Raw genomic sequence first — 19618 nt, 5'->3', positions numbered from 1 at the left:
GCAAACCTCTGGAAAGAGAGGGCTCCTCCGTGGGTATTCTCCTGTAGGGGATGGTTTCAGCCTTTCTTCCAGGAATGGGAGACAGGAGGGCAAGTGAAGGATCTTCGCACACTGCATGGACATCTTCCGGATTACGCTACCTTGGTTCTGTAGGTAATTCGCTGGTGGGGTCTGGGAATGTGGGAGATTATGACTCTGCCAAGGAAACTCCTTGACAATAGGGTTCTGTTGACCCATTTCCAGAGGCCTCTGGTGCTCAGGGATTGCCCAAGTCAGGATCTTGGGGTGCGTTTGCATCTTTTGAATTCTATCGGGATCCCCTCGAAGTTTTGGGACTTCGCTTGGCACTGCTTCCATGGGAAACTGTGTGTGAGAGACAATCTGAAGTGTAGGAGCTCTGAGGACAGGAGCATTGTGGTACCATGCTGGAAAGCAAGAACCATTTCCTGCTTCATTGTCCCTTCAACACATTGTACAACAGGGTGGGCGCCTCCATTGGCTGGTCTCGGCTGGCAGGCTTCTCCTATGCGGAATGGGCTTATGGAGCATTCGGAGACCTTGGTGGCTGGGACCGCTGCACCTTATTTCTAGTTAGCGCAGTGGTTAGGTATCACACGTGTAACGCACGGTGCTTAGTATCTACGCAACAGAAAATCCTCCCAGTGGACGATGTGTTTAGGACCATACTCGGTGACCTGGTGAACGTGCGCTCTCTAGAGTATGAGAGACTGGGCACGCTCTCCTCTGGAGGGGCTTTTCTTTTTGTGTGCCCTAGTCTGGTTATCTCCTTTCCTGGTGGTGGGCTGCCACTGACACTATAGAATTTTGTTTTGTGATCGGTATACAATGATGTAGGGCTGCAGGCGCCGAACTTGGGCTTTGTGATTTGTGGGTATTGTGGTATTGTAATGTTTTGTTTCTGTATATATTGTATATAGGGATATAGATTTGGGTGTAGGTGTTAGGTTGGGTGGTGGGAAAAGGGGGAAAGTGGGTTTATCTTGTGGGACTATGGGACACTGGGGTGTTTGGGGAAACACTGGCACTGCATGATCTGGCCTATGGACGTTGGACATGGACTGAGGCATGAGACGCAGGACCAGCTCTCAAGTCAGTGCGGGGGTTGGGAATGGTGGGCTTGAGTGTGGGGTTTTAGTTTAGTCTTGTATATATTTGTATAGTTTGGTTATTTCATACAGTATATATATATATTTAATAAAAAAAAGTTTTATGTGTATATTTACACTCCCTGACAGAAGTTATGTCGCTTATCCATGTTATGTAAATGAAAGCTTATAACCTGACGTTAAATTCATCCATTGGTTGTATAAATTATTCTTTTGAAAGCTGAAACCCTCCGAAATATGGTTTTGGTTAAGAAAATAAATTGGCATCAATGCAGAAATATTGATCATTTAATGGACACAGAATGGTTAGATTTTGGCAACACAAAAGTTTTGTCGGCCACAGAAGGTAATGTGATATTCAAACAAATAATTAACTTAAAATACAAACATATGTTGCATAACATTGGTGAATGAAGTTGTGGTGCTATTAGAGTCATATCTAATATTTTGTGTGACTTCCATGAGCTTGAAGGACTGCATCCATGCGGTTCAACAATGATTCATACAATTTATTGATGAAGTCATCAGGAATAGCAAAGAATGCAGTCTTACATGCCTCACAGAGTTCATCTAGATTCTTTGGTTTTGTCTTCCAAGCTTCCTCTTTCATCCTGCCCCAAACATGCTCAATGATGTTCATGTCTGGTGACTGGGCTGGCCAGTCCTTGAGCACATTGATCTTTTTTACCTGGGGGAACTTTGTTGTAGAGATGGATGTATGAGATGGAGCACCATCATGCTGCAGAATTTGACCCCTTTTATGATTTGGAATATAAGAGGTAGCTAATACTTCTTGATATTTTACAAAACCTACAAAAGACAAAATGAAAAAAACCCTGCTATAATTAAATAAGTAAAAAGCAAAAGTGCATTTAAATCATACAGAGTTCTTAGTAATACTGTATTTGATCAAACATAGCATAAAAGCTGTCCCACCATCGACAAGGTGACTCTGTGGTCTGGGCGATCCTACACTGTCTTGTATTAATAACCTTATCATGTGTCAAAGTTGACGTCTGTGTGAATAAGGGCAGACAAGGACCAGGTCCCAACCACTGAACACCAGTCAGGGGAAGCCTTTAAATACAATTTCCAGCTCAGGAGAGGGAGGCCACACCCCAGCTTGCACAGAATGCAAAAATGCAACGGAAAAAGCACAAAAATTGAGCTTGGTTTGAGTTGGTACACATGCAGCTTCCCCTGACTGGTGTCCAGTGGTTGGGACCTGGTCCTTGTCTGCCCTTATTCACACAGACATCAACTTTGACACATGATAAGGTTATTAATACTAGACAGTGTAGAACCGCCCGGACCACAGAGTCACCTTGTCGATGGTGGGACGGCTTTTATGCTATGTTTGATCAAATACAGTATTACTAAGAACTCTGTATGATTTAAATGCACTTTTGCTTTTTACTTATTTAATTATAGCAGGGTTTTTTTCATTTTGTCTTTTGTAGGTTTTGTATGCTTTTTGGCCATGTGAACATGCATTTATATGCTGCATGTGTACCAACTCAAACCAAGCTCAATTTTTGTGTTTTTTCTTGATATTTTAGGCTATTGATATTGCCTTCCACCTTGCAAATGTTTCGCACACCCCCATACTGAATGTAACCCCAGACCGTGATCTTTCCACCACCAAATTTAACTGTTTTCTGGGTGTATTTTGGAGCCATACGGGCTCTAGTAGGTCTCCTGCAGTATTTGCGGCGGCTGTGGTGTAATTCTACTGAAGATTCATCAGAGAAATCCACCTTCTGCCACTTTTCCAGCATCCATCTGTTTAGCAGGCTGTGGGACTTTGCAAATGCCACACGGTTTTTGTTTGCCTTTTGTTTAGTGCTGGCTTCTGGGCACTGATTCGACCATGGAGGCCATTTCGAGACAGAATCCTACAAACTGTTCTAGTTGACACAGGGACTTGAGGTGACCCGGCCTTTTGGAGCTCTGCTGCATAAGCAATCCAATCACTCCATGAATAAGCAGCATTTTGCATGTTTAGTATAATACACCCCATAGTCCACCATATTTTATAATGTGACCCATAGTCCTCAATACATTATAATACTCTCCTCATAGTCCTCCATATAGTATAATAAACCCCATAGTCATCCACATAGTATAATGCACCCCATAATCGTCCATATTATATAACGTGCCCCATAGTCCTCCATATAGTATAATACACTCCCCATAGTCCGCCATATTGTATAGTACACTCCCCATAGCCCTCCATGCAGTATAATACACTCCCTGTAGTCCTTCTTATAGTAAAATACACTTCTCAGTACTCCAATGCACTCCCCATAGTATAATGCACCCCATAGTTCTTCATACAGTATAATGCATTCCCTATAGTCCTCGATACAGTATGATGCAGGTCTCATATAGTTCACATAGTATAATGCACTGCACATAGTGTGATAGAGTAGAATGCAGCTTCCATATAGTGTAATGCACCCCATAGTCTGTTCAGAGTACCTCATAAAGTATAATACAAGCCCCCCATTGAATATAATGTAGCCCCCCATAGAATATAATGCAGCTATCTCATAGAGTATAATGCAACCCCACAGTCCTGCAGTATTATGGCCACCATGTAGTCACTGATATACAGAGTGGGCTATTTATATGGATACAAATAAAAACAGAATACCAACGGCGCTAAGCGCAACCTGTTTTGGTACAGAGCTGCAGGTAAAAGGATGACAACCACTCAAATAGTCCGGTATGAAAAACCTAATAAAATATAAATAAAACTTGCGCTAGTACCTAGGTAAAATACATACTCAAAATATTCCCAACGAATAAAATATGCCAAAAACAGGAGTAGTTTACCTTCAAATTGTACTCAAATGGCATAAGTAGATGTTCTCCTAGAGGGAGGTTCTTAGGAACAGGATGAATACAGAGTCCTTAAACAATGGTCGATAGCCCAGGAGTAGTCAATGCTTCAGATGTAGTCAATGTTCCAGATGAATGAAGAAAGGGGTCTCCATACAGGACGCCATCCCGGCTGGTGGCTAGCGCCCAGTGTTACGTGTTACAGAACCACTTAGCACCCAGAATATGTTGTGCAGTTATATGGATGTACAGTATAATAGGTTCTATGAGAGATGCATGTCCCTAATGTATCAGCATTCCCCTTTTGTCCGCCCTCCCCCCACCTTTGTAATTTATATTTTATTATATTTATATGGATACACCTAAATAAAATGAGAATGGTTGGTGATATCAACTTTCTGTTTGTGGCACATTAGTATATGGGAGGGGGAAAACTTTTCAAGATGGGTTGTGAGCATGGCGGCCATTTTGAAGTCGGCCATTTTGGATCCAACTTTATTTTTTTCAATGGGAAGAGGGTCTTGTGACACATCAAACTTATTGAGAATTTCACAAGAAAAACAATGGTGTGCTTGGTTTTATTGTAACTTTATTCTTTCATGAGTTATTTACAAGTTTATGACCTCTTATAAAATGTGTTCAAAGTGCTGCTCATTGTGTTGAATTGTCAATGCGAGTACAGCTCTGGAGTATAATACAGGAGGTAACTCTGGATCAGTACAGGATAAACAATGTAATGTATGTTCACAGTGACTGCACCAGCAGAATAGTGAGTGCAGCTCTGGAGTAAAATACAGGATGTAACTCAGGATCAGTACAGGATAAGTAACTAATGCATGTACACAGTGACTGCACCAGCAGAATAGTGATTGCAGCTCTGTAGTATAATACAGAATGTAACTCAGGATCAGTACAGGATAGGTAATGTAATGTATGTACACAGTGACTGCACCAGCAGAATAGTGAGTGCAGCTCTGGAGTATAATACAGGATGTAACTCAGGATCAGTACAGGATAAGTAATGTAATGTATGTGCACAGGGCTGGATCGGGCCCCCCTCCTCACCGGGCAACAGGCGCAGCTCTGGAGTATAATACAGGATTTGTAATGTTATCTATGTAAAGGGAACACAGCTATACAGTATGTACAATATATGTTGTTTCCATATTTTTCAGATTACTGATCTTGGTCTTGTTTATGCTACCACTGATTTCGATGAGAATATTTATTGCCATTGTTCCTATGATATATTCATTGGAACTTTCCCCCAATCTGTACTTCTCAAGACCTGGAGATCGATACCATGGATACTACACCAGCCTCTTGATTCACAATAACACAGGTATCTGGTTGAGAAGATATGATGTTGTGGGTTGTAATAATCACCTAGGCAGGTTAACAATACTATTTGTTGTTCCTTACGTCCATGATCTTACAGTAATTTTGGGTAGATGATCACAATACAATGACCCCAGTCCACAAGATTCCAACATGGGATCCGTAGTTCCACTGCCTCAGTACCAGGTGATACCCACTGTCTCCCATCTTTTGGTTTGCTCACAACATTTGGTATCTCCCTCTAGTATAGTCTCCAGTCACAGCCTATGTTTCTCCAAATGACGGATATCATGACCGTAGCACGTGTATCCCACTCCAGCCAGCAACAACAGTCTTTCAGATAGTTTCTCAAATCCAGAGAACAGATCCCATAGCCATACCTTGACTAAACATGTGGCTTATTGTTCTCCCTCTCCTGGGATCAGCCCCCTGGATGGGCGGATGTGTTCACACCCTCCAACTTAACCATCAGTTATTAGCACAAAAATTAAGCGTGTTCCAGAAGCCCAGTCTGCAGCCTGTTCGCAGGGCTGTGCACTAGGGATGCCCTCTACAGAGAGAAACAAATACACACACACCCCAACTAGGTGCAAGACAGAAATGCTAATGTAGGCCTTATGTATACATGAGATCCAACCCATACGTCCTTCACTGCTTACTGTCAATGAATGGAAACACCGACTTGTGATGCTGAACACTCTCCAAGAGAAATCCTTGCACCCCAAACTGACGAGCAAGCAAGTCATTTCCTCACACTGGTTTTCATTGAAAATAAAATATTCCAAGGTGATCTGCAATATGTCCCACACTGGGGTTGTTATCAACTTGTCTATACGCCTGATCTTATCTGGAGATATTTTGCGGCTGGGGTTGCTGATTTTCCATGTTGGAGGCGTGGAAGCCTCTATGGTTGTCATTCTGTGTGATCAGACACATTCATACCTATAGGGCAGTTAAATAGGATTTTCAATGATTTGCTAAAATGATATTTAATTTGACTATATATGATTTTTTCTTTCCTGTCACCCTACCAGGCTCTGCTATTGAAGACTTTGTCATGGCCATACAAGCACAAGACATTGTGGTTGATGTGGTGGATGGCAAATATGACCCAAGCACTGAAACATACCGAGGAGCCATTGAGGTTTCTAGTGGAGAAAAGGTCATTAATCGTTCTTGCGTTGCCCATGGGTGATTTCATATCAGTATGGTAATAAAAGGGTCACTGCATGCATTGAATCTAATGCATACCTCCCAACTTTTGAGAAGGGAAAGAAGGACAAAGACTGCAGCGCATGCAGCTGCAAATTTGAGGCCACGTCCCAACCACACCCATTTCACAACTAGTCACACCCATGTCCACGCCCAACTGCCCCCATTTAGTACTGCTGATCACACTGACTGGTACTGAGGGCACAGTGGCTGGCATTATGGCCACAGTGGCTGGTACTGTGGGCACACTGACTGGTACTAAGGAAAAGAAAGAAAACAGAGAGAAAAAAGGAAACAGAGAGAGAGAAAGAAAGAAAGAACAGAGAGAAGAAAGAACAGAGAGAGAAAGAAGAAAGAAAGAGAGGAAAGAAAGAACAGAGAGACAAAGAAAGACAGAGAGAGAGAAAGGGGAAAGAAAGAAAGAACAGAGAGAGAAAGAAAGGGGAAAGAAAGAACAGAGAAAAATAAAGATTGGAAATAAAGAAAGAACAGAGAAAAACAAAGAACAGAGAGAAATAAAGAGGGGACAGAAAAAAGAACAGAGAAAGAAAGAACAGAAGGGGAAAGAAAGAAAGAAAGAAAGAAAGAAAGGGGAAAGAAAGAACAGAGAGAACAGATAGAAAGACAGAACAGAGGGAGAAAGAAAGAAAGAACAGAGAGAAAGAGAAAGGAAGAACAGAGAGAGAGAGAAAGAGGGGAAAGAAAGAACAGAGAATGAAAGAAAGAACGGAGCAGGAGAGAAAAAAGGGGAAAGAAAGAACAGAGATAAAGAAAGAAGGGAAAGAAAAAAATAAAGAACAGAGAGAGAGAAAGAAAGAGGGGAGAGAGAGAAAGAAAGAGGGGACAGAAAAAAGAACAGAGGGAGAGCGAAAGAAAGAGAAGAAAGAAAGAAAGAACAGAGAGAGAAAGAAAGAGGGGAAAGAAAGAACAAAGAGAGAAAGAGAAGAACAGAGAGAAAGAAAGAGGGGAAAGAAAGAACAGAGAGAGAGAAAGAACAGAGAGAGAAAGAAACAGAGAGAGAGAAAGAAAGAAAGATTCTATAAAGATACTATAGCAGCCCGGCTCCCATTGTAATGCCCACCTGAGCCTGCCGGTGCAGGACATATCATGATCCGCTCACATGGCAGATTCCATGATTCCAAGGCGATCCTGCTGTCCGCGCTGTCGGAGGAGGACATGTTGATGGATCTGAAGCATTCCTGGTTCCGTCACAATCTCTTCATGAAATTACCTCATTTCCGGTCAGCTTCCAGCACATCACTTCCGGTGGACCATAATGTGAGAGTTTTAAAGTGCTCCTCGGCTCCGTACATCTCATACACGCTCGGCTCCGCTCCATACACACGCGACTACGCTCCGTATGCCCCGTACACACGTGGCTCCGCTCCATACACCTCATACACACGTGGCTTCGTATACCTCGTACACACACGGCTCCACTCCGCACACATGCGGCTCTGCTCCTTACACCTCGTACACACGCAGTTCCTCTCCGTACACCTCGTACACGCGCGGCTCCGCTCCGTACATACAGCTCTGCTCCGTACACCTCGTACACACGTGGCTCCACTCCGTACACATCGTACACATGGCTCCGCTCACCTCGTACACACGTGGCTCTGCTCCGTACACCTTGTACACACACAGCTCTGCTCTGTCCACCTCGTACACGCGTGGCTCCGCTCTGTACACCTCGAGTACACACAGCTCTGCTGCATCCACACTGTAAACCCCTCCTGACCGCACACAGAAACTTACCCCATCCAGCACCATGACAGCCAGCAAAGCAGAGCCTGCAGACACGGAGGACCCTGATCATGTGACCTCTGACTCCTCCCCTCCTGTGACCTCATCACAGGTCCTGTCCGCGCAGCCACAGAATAGCCTAGCCACATCACTGCAGGCTGCGGTGGGTCTCTGGGAGGGTGAGGATGGGGTCGGTGCATGGGGGGTGGTGATTCAGTGCAATGTGGGAAAAATAGCGTCCCGGGTGGGACGCGGGTGGGGGGTGTCAAAACCAGGACTGTCCCGCGAGAATCGGGTTGGGGGATAGCTATGTTTAATGGCAGCGGTACATATTTGCAGGCAATAAGCGCCCCCTAGTGGCAGCTTTTTCTGGTCCGCATTTTGCGATGTGGTGTACGAGTCTCTTACTTTTACATTACATTAATTTTGTTTATTATTGTAGGGCTATAGCTTTCAAATAGTTGGAAACACAAAGGTGATAAACATCTTACCAGTTCTTGTGAACATCATCAGTAATGCTTTTCTCAAGTTGTCGAAGTCTGGAAACCTCATCCATGTGTGGAACAACCCCATATTAAACGTACGTCACTGGTGAAAAGTGAAGTAGAGGTGATATTATCTGTCTCTGGGAATTGCTGGGATAATAGTCATGAAGAAAAATTGAAATATCACATGGTCATACTTATTCAGACCCTTTGCTCAGTATTGAGTAAAAGCAGCCTTTTGTAGTACAGCCATGAGTCATCTTGGGAATGATGTAACAAGTTTTTCACACCTGGATTTGGGGATCCTCTGCTATTCTTTCTTGCAGATCCGCTCCAGTTCCGTCAGTTTGGATGGTGAATGTTGGTGGACAGCCATTTTCAGGTCTCTCCAGAGATGCTCAATTGGGTTTAGGTCAGGGCTCTGGCTGGGCCCGTCAGGAATGGTCACAGAGTTGTTCTGAAACCACTCCTTTGTTATTTTAGCTGTGTGCTTAGGGTCATTGTCTTGTTGGAAGGTGAACCTTTGGCCAAGTCTAAGGTCCAAAGCACTCTGGAAGAGGTTTTCATCCAGGATCTCTGTACTTGGCCGCATTCATGTTTCCTTCAATTGCAACTAGTCATCCTGTCCCTGCAGCTGAAAAACACCCCCACAGCATGATGCTGCCACCACCATGTTTCACTGTTGGGATTGTATTGGGCAGGTGATGAGCAGTGCCTGGTTTTCTCCACACATACCTCTTAGAATTATCACCAAAAAGTTCTATCTTCATCTCATCAGACCAGAGAATTTTATGTCTCATAGTCTGAGAGTCCTTCGTGTGTTTTTTTTTTTAGCAAGCTCTATGCGGGCTTTCATATGTCTTGCACAGAGGAGAATATGTGTAAACATGCAAACACAAGCCGTGGAGACACCATCACATGTTTCTCAACGCAAGCAATGACAAGCCAGGTCTTTCCCCGGGAAGGAACAACTATGGGAAGAGCAGTCTCCAATGAAGGAAACCACCTATGCCAAAACATGGTATCCATCCACAGACAGCTGTTTCGGGGTATTGCCCCTCATCAGTGTGGAGTAGGAAACTGGCCAGTAGGAGCAATGTCTAGTAGAAGACTGTGAAAAATGTTCATTCATCCTCATTTTTCACAGTCTTCTACTAGATATTGCTCCTACTGGCCAGTTTCCTACTCCACACTGATGAGAGGCAATACCCCGAAACAGCTGTCTGTGGATGGATACCATGTTTTGGCATAGGTGGTTTCCTTCATTGGAGACTGCCCTTCCCATGGTTGTTCCTTCCTGGGGAAAGACCTGGCTAGTCATTGCTTGCATTGAGAAACATGTGATGGTGTCTCCGCGGCTTGTGTTTTGCATGTTTTTACATATTTCCCATAAGGGATGGGGGCATTGCTCTAGAATCACTGCGTTGAGAAACATGTGATGGGGTCTACGCAGTGTTGGATGTTGAGTTCATTCATCCTCATTTTGCACTGAGGAGAGGCTTCCATCGGGCCACTCTGCCATTAAGGCCCGACTGGTGGAGGGCTGCAATGATAGTTGACTTTGTGGAACTTTCTCCCATCACCCTACTGCATCTGTGGAGCTCAGCCACAGTGATCTTTGGGGTTCTTCTTTACCTCTCTCACCAAGGCTCTTCTCCCATGATTGCTCAGTTTGGCTGGACGGCCAGGTCTAGGAAGACTTCTGGTGGTCCCAAACGTCTTCTATTTAAGGACTATGGAGGCCACTGTGCTCTTAGGAACCTTGAGTACTGTAGAAATTATTTTGGCCAGATCTGTGCCTTGCCACAATTATGTCTCTGAGTTCCTTGGCCAGCTCCCTTGACCTCATGATCCTCATTTAATCTGACATGCACTGTGAGCTGTGAGGTCTTACATAGACAGGTGTGTGCCTTTCCAAATCAAGTCCTATCAGTTTAATTAAACACAGCTGGACTCTAATGAAGGAGTAGAACCATCTCAAGGAGGATCACAAGGAAATGGACTGCTTGTGAATTAAATATGAGTGTTTGAGCAAAGGGTCTGAATACTTATTACCATGTGATATTTCAGTTTTCTTTTTTACTACATTTTCAAAAATTTCTACATTTCTGTTTTTTTTCAGCTATGATAAGGTGCAGAGTGTACATTAATGAGAAAAAAATTAACTTTTTTGAATTTACCATATGGCTGCAATGAAACAAAGAGTGAAAAATTTATAGGGGTCTGAATACTTTCCGTACCCACTGTATGTTCGGACCCATGCATCTCCATGGTAATAGACTACAAACAGTGTAGTCTGGTCATGCTGTCTTCCATATGTCCCTTACTGCTGCTTTTCCATTATTAATTAAGTACATAATCAGAAAACCCAGGGCAGCGAGACATCACTTATCACTGCAGCGTCCGATTAAACATGTTTGTTTGTAGTCTGTTACTATGGAGACATTTTTTATTAGGACTATTGCTTATTTAATGTACATGTTTTGGCACAAGAAAAAAGGCAAAGAAAGCAGATATAGTTACTTACTATTCTTTATCTTTTATCTTTTTTAGACTGATGTAAAAGAGTTCTATATTTTACACATTGTAATGATTGTAAGCTACGCCCTGTTCACCGCCAGTCTCTCCCCACACTTTGCCATGAGCAGCATCAGTGACAATAAGGTAAGTAAGGTGGCCAATGCCAGGCACCTACCGGCACAACCTATATTTAAAGAGTATACATTGTTTACATGTTTATTTCATAAATCAATAATACACATGAAAATAACTTTGTCCTCCTGGACTGATCTTTTACTCTCAGTTCACATATAAAATCTATTTTCCTATTATTGAGATTGTAGATGACAGTTGATGCTCATAAGATTCTATGAAGGGGAAGAGCTATAGGTCAACACAGACATTCTGCTTCAAGTTCCATAGAACTTTATGAGCACCAACTGTCATTTACTATTTGAGCAATGAGAAAATCTGTTTTCACTGAAGACACATATTACCTGTGAATTGAGAATGAAAGATCAGTCCAGGAGGAAAAGAAGCAGATTTATCTTATTAAATTGATTTATGAAAACAACATCAAAATCATGGTTACTCTTTAAGTCCAGTGAAAACCCATGGGCCTAACCATGTGATTTTTGCTCTCTTAGATTAAAGCTCGATGTCAGCTACGGTTGTCAGGCCTCTTCTCTTCGGCCTACTGGATCGGACAAGGATTAGTGGACATCACCTTCTACTGCCTCCTGCTTTACCTGTTGACGGCATTATATTTTGCTTTTGACCACTACTTTGTCATGTCGTTTGGGAAGGTCGTGTTTCTGGTGAGTAATCAGAGGATTGTCACTAGAATGGATCATTTAATTTTTACATTTTTGCTATCGGCTAATCTGGCCTTCAGCAACATAATCCAGAGCTCCATTAACATTTCGCTAGTTTCTGTCTTAACCCCTTCATGACCCAGCCTATTTTGACCTTAATGACCTGACCATTTTTTGCAATTCTGACCATTGTCCCTTTATGAGGTAATAACTCAGGAACGCTTCAACGCATCCTAGTGATTCCGAGATTGTTTTTTCGTGACATATTGGGCTTCATGTTAGTGGTAAATTTAGGTCAATAATTTTTGCGGTTTTTTGTGAAAAAAATGGAAATTTGGCAAAAATTTTGAAAATTTCGCAATTTTCATATTTTTTATTTTTATTCTGTTAAACCAGAGAGTTATGTGACACAAAATAGTTAATAAATAACATTTCTCACATGTCCACTTTACATCAGCACAATTTTGGAATCAAAATTTTTTTTTGTTAGGAAGTTATAAGGGTTAAAAGGGTTCTGTAGGTAAGGGTTTTTCATTTTCACATGGGTAAAAGGATAAAATGGATCCTAAAATTTGTTGGGCAATTTCTCCTGAGTACACCGATACCTCATATGTGGTCATAAACCACTGTTTGGGCACACGACAGGGCTCAGAAGGGAAGGAGCGCCATTTGACTTTTTGAATGGAAAATATGCTGGAATATTTAGCGGTTGCCATGTCGCGTTTGGAGAGTCCCTGTGTGCCTAAACATTGGATCTCCCACAAAAGTGCCCCCATTTTGGAAACTAGACCCTCCAAGAAACTTATCTAGATGCATAATGAGCACTTTGAACACCCATGTGCTTCACAAATTGATCCGTAAAAAAAGTACGGTACTTTTTTTTCACAAAAATTTTCTTTTAGCCTCAGTTTTTTCATTTTCACATGGGCAACAGGATAAAATGGATCCTAAAATTTGTTGGGCAATTTCTCCTGAGTACACCACTGTTTGGGCGCACAGCAGGGCCCGGAAGGGAAGGAGCGCCATTTGACTTTTTGAATGGAAAATTAGCTCCAATCGTTAGCGGACACAATGTCTCGTTTGGAGAGACCCTGTGCGCCTAAACATTGGAGCTCCCCCACAAGTAACCCCATTTTGGAAACTAGACCCCCGAAGGAACTTATCTAGATGTGTGGTGAGCACTTTGAACCCCCATTTGCTTCACAGAAGTTTACAACGCAGAACAGTGAAAATGAAAAATCATTTTTTTTCCCTCAAAAATGATATTTTAGCCGCTATTTTTTATTTTCACAAGGCTAACAGGAGAAATTGGACCACAAAAGTTGTTGTGCAATTTGTCCTGAGTACAACGATACCCCATATGTGGGGGGGAACCACTGTTTGGAAGCATGGGAGAGCTCAGAAGGGAAGGAGCGCCATTTTGGAATGCAGACTTTGATGGACTGTGCTGCGGGCGTCATATTGCATTTGCAGAGCCCCTGGTGTGCCTAAACAGTGACACCATTTTGGAAATTAGAACCCCCAAGGAGCTTATCTAGATGTGTAGTGAGCACTTTGAACCCCCAAGTGCTTCACAGAACTTTATAACGCAGAGCCATGAAAATTAAAAAAAAAAAATTTCCTCAAAAATTATTTTTTAGCCCGCTATTTTTTAATTTCCCAAGCGTAGCAGGATAAATTGGACCCCAAAAGTTGTTGTCCAGTTTGTCCTGAGTACGCTGGTACCCCATATGTGGGGGGGAACCACTGTTTGGGCACACGTCGGGGCTCGGAAGGAAAGTAGTGACGTTTTTAAATGCTGACTTGATGGAATGGTCTGCGGGCGTCATGTTACGTTTGCAGAGCCCCTGATGTACCTAAACAGTGGAAACCCCCCACAAGTGACCCCATTTTGGAAACTAGACCACCCAAGGAACTAATCTAGATGTGTAGTGAGCACTTTGAACCCCCAAGTGCTTCACAGAAGTTTATAACACAGAGCCGTGAAAATCATTTTTTTTCCACAAAAATAATTTTTTAGCCCCCAATTTTTTATTTTCCCAAGGGTAACAGGAGAAATTAGACCCCCAAAGTTGTTGTGTAATTTTTCCTGAGTATGTTGATATGTTGTGGGGGTAAACCACTGTTTGGGCACATGTCGGGGCTCGGAATAGAGGGAGCACTGTGACTTTTTGAACGCAAAATTGTCTGGAATGTCGCGTTTGGAGACCCCGTGATGTGCCTAAACAGTGGAAACTCCTCAATTCTATCTCCAAACCTAATCCCAACACACCCCTAACCCTAATCCCAACCCAATCATAACCCTAACCACAACCCTAACTCCAACACACCCCTAACCCTAATCCCAACCCTAACCCTAACCACAAGCCTAACCCTAATCTCAACCCCAACCCACCCCTAACCCTGTTGTGAATTCACTTTCTGGTCTACCTCTGGTTACTAGCCCTCTGGTGGTTATTGGAGGTAATGGAGCTGATCTGATTAACAGAGGCTTGACACCTGATAATGAGGAGGACGATTGGAGATCTGGAGTTTCTGACTGGATTTAAGACAGCCGACTCCTTCTATCCCTGCTGGTGATTTTTTCCTGCCTCCTGAGGTTTTAGCTACCAGCTCAGTCCCTGCATTCTCAGCTAAGTGTTCTTTTGCTATTGTTCACATTTGATCTGGTTTTGTCTATTTTAGTTTTGTGTGGTTAGCCAGCTCTGACTGTGGCTGTGCTGAATCTCCATCCATATGTTACTGCTTGTGCCAGTTTGTTTTTGTCCCTCATTAGATTGGCCTCTTTTTACTCTGCTTTCAGAATATACCAGAGTGCTGATATAGTGGGCGAAGTCGTGCGACTTACGTATTTTTCTATCAGACGTGTTGGACATTTTTTGCAGGGTTTTTTTGCGTGATTGCAGACAGTATCTTTCCTTTCCTGTCCTTACTAGTTAGTGTTGGCCCCATCGTTTGCTCAGACTATTTTCCTACCTGCGTTTGTGTTTTCATCTTGTCGCACCGACCATATATGTTTGGGGGCTATCTATTCCTTTGGGGTCTGCTCTGGGGCAGTTTAGATTTCCCCTTTCTTGCTTTAGGCTTATTTAGCTCTCCGGCTGTGTCGAGGCATCTAGGATCATCGTAGGTAAGCTCCATGGCTACTGCTAGTTGTGTGGATAGGATCAGGGGTCTGCAATCCGCTTAGTTACCAACCCCTCTGGTTTTCTGTGGCTTAGCTTGGTCTTGCTTTCCTCCTTGGTGACCCAATCATAACAGAATCACCAGCCTAAACCACAGACTCTAGGGTACTCAAAGGAAGGAAAGAATTGTAAAAAAAAAAAAAAAGTGTCAGAATTTATATATATATATATATATATATATATATATATTTTATTTATTTTTTCTCTGGGGCCGTAGGAGGATTTTTTCTTTAATGGAGATTAAGCAATTGCCTGATCATGTTGAGCAGCACGCTGCTGAAGTGCGGGGAATTTCCGCCTATCTCGCTCAATCATCTGCTGTTGAACCAAAAATCCCTACTCCTGATGTGTTTTCTGGGGATCAGTCTAAATTTTTGAATTTTAAGAATAATTGTAAACTATTTCTTGCCTTGAAGCCTAACTCATCGGGGAGCTTTGTGCAGGATTGGGCTTTTTCTGGAGATCCTATTCTGACTATTCTGACTGATTGGGTGGATCAAGGAAATGCTGTAGATATAATATATCTTGACTTCAGCAAAGCATTTGATGAAGTATCCCATACAATCCTTATTGAAAAAATGACTAAGTATGGAATGGACAAGGCAACTATTAGGTGGATTCATAACTGGCTTAGTGATCGGACCCAAAGAGTGGTCGTAAATGGCTGCACATCCAGTTGGAAGAATGTCTCAAGTGGGGTACCACAGGGCTCTGTCCTAGGCCCTGTATTGTTCAAAATCTTTATCAATGATTTAGATGAAGGAATTGAGGGTAAACTGATTAAATTTGCTGATGACACAAAGCTAGGAGGGATAGCTAATACTAGAGAAGAGAGAGAGAGGATTCAAAAAGATATAAATAAACTGGAGAAGTGGGCAGCAACTAACAGAATGGTTTTTAACAGGGAAAAATGCAAAGTACTACATCTGGGCAATAAAAATGAAAAAAGCGTATACAAAATGGGAGGAATAGGGCTAAGCAACAGCACATGTAAAAAAGACTTGGGTATACTAATAGATCACAGACTGAATATGAGTCAACAGTGTGATGCAGCAGCAAAAAAGGCAAATGCAATTCTAGGATGTATTAACAGAAGCATACAGTCTAGGTCACGTGAAGTCATTATTTCCCTCTACTCCTCTTTGGTCAGACCTCATCTGGAATATTGTGTCCAGTTTTGGGTGCCACATTTTAAAAAAGACATCAACAAACTGGAGCAAGTTCAGAAAAGAGCGACCAGAATGGTGACCGGTCTGCAAACTTATGAGGAAAGGTTGCAGGATTTGGGAATGTTTAGTTTGCAAAAGAGGAGACTTAATAGCTGTCTACAAATATCTCAAGGGCTGTCACATTGTAGAAGGATCAACTTTATTCTTATTTGCACAAGGAAAGACTAGAAGCAATGGGATGAAACTGAATGGGAGGAGATACAGATTAGATATTAGAAAAAACTTTTTGACAGTTAGAGTGATCAATGAGTGGAACAGGCTGCCACGAGAAGTGGTGAGTTCTCCTTCAATGGAAATCTTCAAACAGAGGCTGGACAGACATCTGACTGGGATGATTTAGCGAATCCTGCTTTGAGCAGAGGTGTCATGGTCACGCGTGTCTGGGCGCAGGAGTTACCGCAAGGCGAACCCATAACACACGTGACCCTGGATACAGCGCCTCCAGTGGGGCGAATTTAAATAATAAAACATGCAGATGGATACACCGCCTCCACCTGGCGAAATTAGGTATTACACGTTAATAAACATTCTGGAAACCCCGCCTCCAGTATGGCGAATTTAAATAATAAGGGGGACCTGGGAAACATTAACAATGGTGGGCCCTGCGATAGGGAATGGGGAGTTGGAGACCTCCTGAGCTCCCCTGAGCCAGTGTCCCTGCACTCCTAACGTTCCCTATGCCGGTTTCGCACCGGGCGCCGCACGCGTACCTCAACGCCCTAGCTCGCCCTGACCCTAAACCCTCACTAGGGAATAGGTCGGTGCGGAAACTAATCCCACACTGCACTAATAACACACATGAGGGGAAGAGACAATACAGGGGGACACCACTTAGCTTTATGCTCTGTGCTTTTGCTCCTGCAACAGAGCCCTCCACCTGCATGCGTCTTCTCCTCCACCCGGATCCATAACCATAACAGGATCCTGCACCATAGCGCTGCCTAGGAGCAGAGTCCACCACCAGTTGCTGCAGCTTAGTAACAGAGTCCCAAGGATGAGTTCAGCTTCTGCCACAAAGTCAAGCATGCTTGAGTCCAGCTCAGCAGCCAAGTCCCACATGGTGAGTGCCACTCTCCATAGTAGCCACTCCACCAGACCATGCAGACACTTCCCGCTGACACCATCACTGCGACCCCACCACGCCATGCCAGCCCTTCGTCCAGACACCATAGCTGACACTCTTCCCCCCTGGCTAAGCTGCACAGGACTCCTCTCCAGCTCCATCCTTCCACCAGGCTCTCAAACTCAGAGTGAACACAAACTCACAATATCACAGGCAGTGATTGCACACCCCTAGCACACCTTTATAGGGTGTCACACCTGATCCATAATTACGTGCACAAAAACCTAAAGTGCGATACCACTAACCACCACCGGGGACAGTCAAGACACGTTGGAACTTTCCAAAGTAAAAAAAGTTCACCCAGTGCAATTTAAAACTGTCAGATCATGACAGTACCCCCTCCTTAATGAGGGGCCTCTGGACCCTCAAGACCACCCCTCATTAGGGAAACACCTACAGCGGGGATGCCCAGATCCTGAGTTCACCCCACCACTACCTGACACTTCAGGTTTATGACAAACGCACCGCTGGTATTGGCAATATGTGTTCATTTTGGAGGCACCACTCATCTCCACAGCGCCGACCTGGGGAACGAGTTTATGTAAGTGTATGTTTGTTAAGAGCTGATCAGACTCCACAACACATTTCCACAAGATGATTTTTGGTGGCACCCATACACGCTCGTTCACACACAGGTCCGGACCTGAACGTTTATTGCACACATTTGTTTGTCATAAATTTGGTGAACTCATTCTGGACTCGACAACAGAGGCGTCCCCCTGTGTCACCACACTCACACCCCCGCTATTCACCAAGGGACACCACCCTCCAACCCTTTCACCATGAGGCCTGCGCCTCCAGGGTTGGCCAATGGCGAGGGTTGAGATTTGTCCCTACTCCCCCGCAGCACACCTGCTGCACACACCAGGAGGAGAAGGGGACGGGAAATGGAGGAAATATACACTCGCTGGTCGCCTCCACACTACCAGGAGGGCGGCTTCTTCGATGGTATAGAAGATTTGGCGTAAACCCCGCGGACTATCACACCAGTCAGCTCACCACAGGGGCGTACCCCTTCACCTCGGGGAATACCAGGCAGCTCCGTGGGGCACCATTCCTCCCACCTGCCTGGGTGCGCCCGCATGCATGAACCAGTCCCGCTCCCCAGCAGCGACTCTAGGGGGCTTTAGTACCAGAGCCGCAGGAATATGGAGGAAAATATATACACTCGCTGGTCGCCTCCACACGACCAGGAGGGCGGCTTCTTCGATGGTATAGAAGATTTGGCATGAGCCCCGCGAACTATCACACCAGTCAGCTCACCACAGGGGCGTACCCCTTCACCTCGGGGAATACCAGGCAGCTCCGTGGGGCACCATTCCTCCCACCTGCCTGGGTGCGCCCGCATGCATGAACCAGTCCCGCTCCCCAGCAGCGACTCTAGGGGGCTTTAGCCAGACCGCAGACGCCATTTTTTTTTTTTTATTTTCTGGTTAGCTGAGCAGAGGCCCCAGACCCTGATAACTGCTGCTGCAGTGGCTCTAACACACCATGCCGCTCCCCACTCACCTCAGTGAGGCCCGGCAGCAATTACTAACAGGTCTTCACATGGCCAAGGCTCACCAGAAAAAAAAAACTGTAAGGCCTGTGATAATGTCATGGTCACTGTGTGTCTGGGCGCAGGTGTTACCGCAAGGCGAACCCATAACACACGTGACCCTGGATACAGCGCCTCCAGTGGGGCGAATTTAAATAATAAAACGTGCAGATGGATACACCGCCTCCACCTGGCGAATTTAGGTATTACACGTTAATAAACATTCTGGAAACCCCGCCTCCAGTACGGCGAATTTAAATAATAAGGGGGACCTGGGAAACATTAACAATGGTGGGCCCTGCGATAGGGAATGGGGAGTTGGAGACCTCCTGAGCTCCCCTGAGCCAGTGTCCCTGCACTCCTAACGTTCCCTATGCCGGTTTCGCACCGGGCGCCGCACGCGTACCTCAACGCCCTAGCTCGCCCTGACCCTAAACCCTCACTAGGGAATAGGTCGGTGCGGAAACTAATCCCA

General features: G+C 44.3%; 1 protein-coding gene across 3 annotated transcripts in view; it reads left to right on the top strand.

Moving 5' to 3' along the window:
• Positions 1 to 19618, top strand: part of ABCA9 (ATP binding cassette subfamily A member 9) — a 271200-nt gene that overhangs the window by 181328 nt on the left and 70254 nt on the right. For all 3 annotated transcript variants that reach the window (XM_073559967.1, XM_073559966.1, XM_073559968.1), the window contains 5 exons: positions 5150 to 5316; positions 6347 to 6474; positions 8713 to 8850; positions 11309 to 11419; positions 11902 to 12072. In XM_073559967.1, coding sequence (XP_073416068.1) covers positions 5150 to 5316; positions 6347 to 6474; positions 8713 to 8850; positions 11309 to 11419; positions 11902 to 12072 — 715 coding nt within the window. The remainder of the gene's footprint in view (positions 1 to 5149; positions 5317 to 6346; positions 6475 to 8712; positions 8851 to 11308; positions 11420 to 11901; positions 12073 to 19618) is intronic.

This window comes from Dendrobates tinctorius, unplaced genomic scaffold (genome assembly GCF_039654945.1).
Source record: "Dendrobates tinctorius isolate UK_male_01 unplaced genomic scaffold, ASM3965494v1 ptg000014l, whole genome shotgun sequence".
NCBI lineage: Eukaryota > Metazoa > Chordata > Amphibia > Anura > Dendrobatidae > Dendrobates > Dendrobates tinctorius.
Note: the sequence above shows the minus strand (reverse complement) of the source record. Positions and strands in the feature narration are given on the sequence as shown.